Below are 6,737 nucleotides of genomic sequence, written 5' to 3' on the forward strand. Positions count from 1 at the left end.
CAATAAAAAAGTAACATTTGTCTTGTTTACACAATTTCATGCATAAATTTTTTATTATGCAAACAATTCTTTCAGAACATAGCCAAATTAATTTTTTTTACTTGAAATTGTTGTGAATTTTTATATTTTCTAAATATCAATTAATATACCTGAAATAAATAGATAAAAAAAGTACATATTCCACTGTATTTACAATATTTACATAGTACTTGTCTTTTTATTCAGGACTTTACTTAAACTTTATCATTCTTTTCAAAACACACTTTTGCCTCCATTTCCGTCTCCCTTTCCCCAACGGAAATCTATGCAGTCTCACCTGTACAACTTAAAAACCGGCTAAGTAACATTCTTAAGAAAATAAGCAGCACCCTAAACTCCTCCTACTGTAACTCCCAGACCAGTTTTTAGTTGGTGAAGTTGTTGAAGAGAAGATATAGCTTGGTGTTGAGTGCTACAGAATTTTGAGTTTAGAAAACCTCAAAATGGCAGAACCTACTTCACGGAAAAGTGAGCATCTTGATTCCTTCACTCAGGAGAGATTTACATATTTTAAAAAAGAAGAATTTGAAGTAGACTGGGAGAAAATTTCCGAAAGCAAGTTTGGCCGTGTGTACAAAGTCAAGCTCAAGCTGTGGCGGGAAAAATGTGCCGTTAAGACTTTTATTAACTCCAGTGATTACAGGTACGGTTATACAGACACTGAAATAACATTGAAAACTGCAAATGATTTCCATTCAATTTCATTGGATTTAGCTTTATTTGTATCGCTCATTGAACGATAGAGATTGCCACAAAGCAGCTTTACAGAAATCTGGATGTCATTTTATCTTTAAATTATATTTCCATCATGATTTAACATTCTGAATGTTCAGAGGATTTGTATGCTTAAATCCAGACTGACAAGTCACCACTCCTACTTGTATGTGCTTCAGATTATGTCATGTGATCTGTTTCTCCTAGGAACATGTTGCAGGTCTCCAAAATAGGGAAGATCAAATTTAAATACTTGATGACTATTTATGGGCTGTGCAAAGACTCGAGCGTGATGGAGTACATGGGCAGAGGATCCCTGGATACTCTTCTCACAACCCATGCTCTTATGTGGCCAAAGAAGTTCCAAATGATCCATGAGGTGACCATGGGCATGAACTTCCTGCACAGCATGAAGCCACCTCTCCTTCATCTGAACCTCAAGCTATCCAACATCCTTCTTGATGATCATCTTCATGTTAAGGTGCATAATTATAATCAGTAGTGCTGGTGAATTCACAAATAAGGAGGTGTTGATTCATTTTCTATAACAGCATGGCTCGAACAGTACCACCAGGTGCAAGGTTTATATTAATAGGCTTCTTCTAATATGTTATTGTTTCTATAGTAACAACTTACTCAGGGACTTTTATGGTGGACTCTCTACATAAATGGATTAAAAATGTGTCATTATTGATATGGTAAGCAAGTTTATTTAGCATTTTTGGAAGGAGTCTTCAGTGTTAGTTCTTTGTGACAGTGAGAGGTAAAGAAATAATTTGAAGTTTGCAGTTCTGGAAAGTCTTGAGGACAGAGGGCTTTGTACTGGTAACACGATAAGCTGCATTTTTTTTTTTTTTTAAATCTTATTCATCTTAAAGAGAGAGAAAAAAAGAGACGATGACAAGGGAATGACTGTATAATGTAAATAATAATTTGCAGACGTTCCACAACATTAAATGTGCTTATAAATGGATAACAATTGTGATGTTAATTAATAAATTTAAAAAATTGCACTTGTCGGCAATTTGCTGTGCTATAAGAGGAATAAAACACTTCTGGGCGTGCTGTCATTACAAAATAGTCAACTGTAAGGTGGGATCACATCTCCCTGTCACTGATTATTTCCCTATAACAGTTTTGTTGCTCATGCAGCTTATATTTCATCTGATGCTTCATTTGCGCAAAATGGACTTTTGCAGAATTCCTGGATTTGTGAATTATTAAATCCAATTCACAGAGACTTAAAAACAGACTTCATTAGCAAAACATTTCCTGAAAAAAGTTTTTTTATCTTCTGTAAGATTTCAGATTTTGGGATAATTAAATCGGACGACTCTTCTAACAAGACAGAATTCATTGAGCATTTGGCAGCAAGGGGAAACATTAGCTACGTCCCACCAGAGACTTTCAGCCTGAACGCTGAACCTCCTACTTCCAAATATGATGTTTACAGGTGAGACTCCAAAAAGCATGCAGACTTTATAAAGTTAAAGCACATGTGTTGTATCTTTTGAACTAGACTACAACTTGAGAAAAAGAAAGCAGACACTCGGAGGTAAGGTTAACTTGTGTATTAACCAGAACAAGACAGAAAAAGATATCAATACGCATGGCTAATTACCTAACAGAGATCAATGCTTAGGGGAGTGATTCCACTTAAAGAAATAGACCCACTCTAAACACTACACCATGTTTATGCATTTGCTTTGCCTGATCAAGGATGCTATCTGTTCTTCCTTAACAACAGCTTCGCCATGGTGATGTGGGAGATTCTGACCCAGAAGAGGCCGTATTGCGGTACATCTGCATCCTAATTTCAGATCCTAAAGTGTCTGTGTATAAACCTTTTGTATCACAGATCCTTAATTCTCTGCTCTTTGATGCAGGAATGAATATGACTGAAATATTGATCAGAGTGACATCTGGCAAAAGGCCCAATGTGGAGATGGTCCCAGATGACAAGCCTCCTGAGTGTGAGGAGATGATCAGCATAATGCAAGCCTGCTGGTGTCAAGACTCCAGCGAACGGCCAGCTTTTTCTGGTAACACACGCCTGTGTTTGTTTTTTTACGTTCACTCAGAAGGGCTTCAGAGTATAAAAAAGAAAGTGTTGTTGAACTCATCCATGTTCTGTTTTGATTCTAAGTTTAGTGAAGTATCAAATAAAATTTGAGGTAAATATGTCATGAATTATTATTTTTTTATTCATTTCTTGTACATAACATGGAAGATACTGTATGTAGAACACAATGGGGGGGAAACAAACAAACAAACAAACAAACAAACAAACAACCCCCCCCCCCCCAATGTTTAGATGCTGAGTCTGGTCTGGAAGGGTTGTTTGTGTTTGAATGTGCCTCCTGTCAGTCATTTTATTGACACTCTATGGGCCACCGATCCTGGCGGTAGAGTTTTGTGGACATGGGCATAAATAGGCTTAAGGAGTAAAAAAAAACAACAACAAAAAAAACATTCAAATGTTAAACCCACTTGTATAGAGTGTTAGAGTGTTAAAGACTAATGAGCTGAATGTAATTAAACCTTGATATCAGCTTACTAAAAATGTGATTAGCACGGTTATTTGCTCAGCACTACAGTTTTATGCGTGTTTGATTAAGACACTGTTTGATTAAGACACTCCAGTCGCTCAGAGGTTACAACTCGTTTGAAGGCCAATTAAATATTATGTATCGTAATAAACATAAAAAAAAATCCATTAAAATAATCACAGATGCAGATGCACAAAGTCTGAGGTCACCAGCACAGGATTTTACCGGACTTTCTAGAAAGTTAAACTGAGCCAAATGAAATTCTTTTGGAATAAAAGGGCAAAGTGTATTTTCTGCAGTGTGCTTTTCGTGAGCCGAAAGGCAGGATGATATCTGTTATTCTTCAGAGACGGTGTGGCTGACTGAAGCTCTAAGTGATGTCCTGAAACTCCCAGACAAGATTCCAGGCAAGGAGATAAAGAAGAGATCACGTAAAATTGAAAAGTCTCTGTCAGCCTTGCCGAGAGGAGTAAGTAATGTTTGGCCATGTAGCACACTGTCAGCAGAAAAATTAAATCTCAGCTTAAACTTAAATCCCTGCCACTTTCTCACTAGTTCCCTTGTGGCCTTCAGTCTAGACCTAATACAGTACAGATCTAATATTAGGTGTATTTTTCAAACTTGTTTTTCCCTTTCTATTTTTTTCCTCCATCATAACGAATAATTCACTTTGCACCTTTTCTCTTCCAGGACTCAAACGATACACCCGATGGACATTCAGGTTGGTTTTTCAAATATAATGTATTCTGTATTTCAAATTAGCTCCAAAGATTGAAACAATCTTTTGTATCCATCTTGCTAACAGATAAAGACATTGTGTCTTACTTGAAACACAAGGACTTTGAAACCTTCAAAAATGTCTTAAAGAAGGAGCATGTCTCGATGCTCTTCAAAAATGACAACTCGCTCCTTCACTATGCCGTCGCCAGCGGCAACACTGAATGCGTTAGGCTGGTGTTAAATCATGGGGCGTCAGTGAACTGCCAGTGTGCCAACGGATACACACCACTTGTTGTCGCATTGCTGAAGAAGTATCACGAGACCTTCAGCCTGCTTGTGGAACATGGTGCCGATGTCAACATCCCTGAACAAGACCTGTGGACGCCGCTGCATTTCGCCTCACAGAGTGGAGACGACCGTGCTGTTCACCTCTTACTAGATGCCAAAGCCACCGCTGATGTGAAAGACAAAGAAGGATGGACGCCTCTTCACGTTGCTGCTCAAAATGGTCATGAGAATATTGTGCGCCATCTTCTCTCTCGCTTGAGCAATGTAGACGAAGAAGAGGGACAATCCGGAAGGACGGCACTCCACACAGCGTGTGAGTACGGTCACCTGCGCATTGCCAAGGTCTTACTGGCCAAAGGAGCTGACCCAAATAGGACAGATAACTCTCAATCCACCGCGCTGCACCTAGCAGTTGAACAGGGCCACTTCAGGATAGTACGGCTACTGGTGAATAGCAAAGCAGACGTGAAGCGCAAAGACAAACGGACTTACAGCGCCCTGCATTTTGCAGCCCTCCAAGGCTTCACAGGCATCTGCAGGCTCCTGCTGAGTCACGGCGAGGACGCTGATGTCAGGACGTGCCAAAATTGGACACCCATGCACCTGGCAGCGCTCAAGGGACATTCAGAGACGCTGCTGGTTCTGGAAGAGAACGGTGGCTCTGTGGACACGCAAGGTGAAGGAGGGTGGACGCCACTGCACCTTGCATGCCACCACCAACATGATGAAGTTGTCTCGGTGCTGATAAACGCCGGGGCCAACCCAAATATGGCTGAGGATGGAGGTTGGACACCGCTGCATCTAGCGTGCCACAACAGCAGCTTTGCCAACGTGCTCTTGCTCATTGCTGGGCATGCCAACGTCAACATGCAAAACAACAGCAAGGACACACCACTGCATCTGGCTGTGCAGTCGAGCAGCGTCCCGATTGTCAAAGCCCTGCTGATGAATAGTGCAGATAAGGACATAGTCAACTGCAAAGGGTATACAGCATTAGATTTGGCTCGGCAAGGCAGCAATGAGGAGATGATGCAGTTACTGAAGCACTTAGAAGACTAGGTGAGACAAGGTGACTAGGATAGACAGTCAAAGCCTACACATAATGGCAAATAACATCCGGCACTGGAAAAGGATGAAGGGCTGCATTGATCTCGCCTATTGATTGCGTCTCTCTGCATATATTTTTTTTGTTAAAAGTGTTCCTATTGATTTGGCTCAGGGGCATTTTCATAATGTGATGAAAAGGCCTCCCTTATTGTATCGCTCACCCATTATTGTGAATGAATTCTTCTATGAGCACTTCCTCTAAGCTGTATTTGGTAATAGTTGAATATGGTTTCAGAGGACTTTTACAGTGTCACAATTGTGTGAACTATCTTCCACAGGAGTTTATTACTGCGTTCACCTAGATATTCTCTTCTGTTACAAAGGAATGTAGGTCATTCATAACATTCCATTCCTTTAAAACTATGTACAGTACATGTCAGAGAGTTCACAACTGCTTTGACTGCATTCCTCCCTCTTCTACTCTACCTTATAGACAGAGCCAATGAGCTACATTTTAAACAATAACACTGTATACTATTGTTTCTTCTTCTGAGAAGCTTGTAGACTTCTGATCTAATGAAAAATCAACAAATCCTGAACAAACGACAGCGATGTGCGATTTGATTCGAGTGATATCATACTGAACACTTACTCACCCCTTGGAAACTTTTCATATGAAGCAAATTGTTCCTACTATCAAGTGTGAGAACATGTTGAAACGTGCAGTGAATACACACTGACTCATTGTATCTCCCGTACAAGAGGAATCCTGCCGATGCAATTTTAAAGGGCTTGCTCAGAAAAGAATTCATGAGCAATAATAATCAATAAATTAGTTATCTCTCTGTTCATTTAATGGAAGATCAAGCATCTATCATGCATAATATACAGCCTGCTGCTGCTGCTGCTGTGCAGAGATAAGACGTGCTGGTATGAGAACCAACACAGGATTAGTGTATAAGAAAAGGAAGGAGAAGGCTGTAAGTTTAAGTTCTAGCACTTCCAAAATATAATGTTGTAGCATAGTAAGCAGTGTAATATGAATCACAGTAAGATTTTAAGGACAAGTGATGAAGTTGACATGAGGTGAATCACACATTTTCTTATCAAATAAAGTTTTCCAAGATACAAACTATACCTCATAGAAAAAGGTGTTTTTAAATGTATTTTTTTCTTAAAGCACACCTATTATGGTTATGAAATGTGCCTAATTTTGTTTTAAAGGTCTCATACATCCAAGGTAAAAAAAACACTTTAATGTGCTCATAATTTAAAACGCAGCATTTCCTTTTTCCCCCGCAGTTTCACAAACGACTTGTTAAATGATCCGTTCTATAGGATTCATTCTAAACTCCTCCTTTCAGACAGCATACTCTGCTC

At 39.5% G+C, this 6,737-nt stretch overlaps 1 protein-coding gene across 1 annotated transcript; it reads left to right on the forward strand.

The window, feature by feature from the left end:
- The first annotated feature begins 393 nt into the window (after nucleotides 1–393).
- Nucleotides 394–6,492, forward strand: ankk1 (ankyrin repeat and kinase domain containing 1). Its single transcript, XM_017491534.3, has 8 exons — nucleotides 394–682; nucleotides 961–1,234; nucleotides 2,055–2,206; nucleotides 2,501–2,550; nucleotides 2,640–2,795; nucleotides 3,650–3,771; nucleotides 3,993–4,023; nucleotides 4,108–6,492. The coding sequence occupies exons 1-8, from the start codon at nucleotides 483–485 to the stop codon at nucleotides 5,367–5,369; spliced, it is 2,247 nt and encodes a 748-aa protein (XP_017347023.1). The 5' UTR covers nucleotides 394–482; the 3' UTR covers nucleotides 5,370–6,492.
- The last annotated feature ends 245 nt before the right edge of the window (nucleotides 6,493–6,737 follow it).

This window comes from Ictalurus punctatus, chromosome 17 (assembly GCF_001660625.3).
Source record: "Ictalurus punctatus breed USDA103 chromosome 17, Coco_2.0, whole genome shotgun sequence".
NCBI classification, from domain to species: Eukaryota; Metazoa; Chordata; class Actinopteri; order Siluriformes; family Ictaluridae; genus Ictalurus; species Ictalurus punctatus.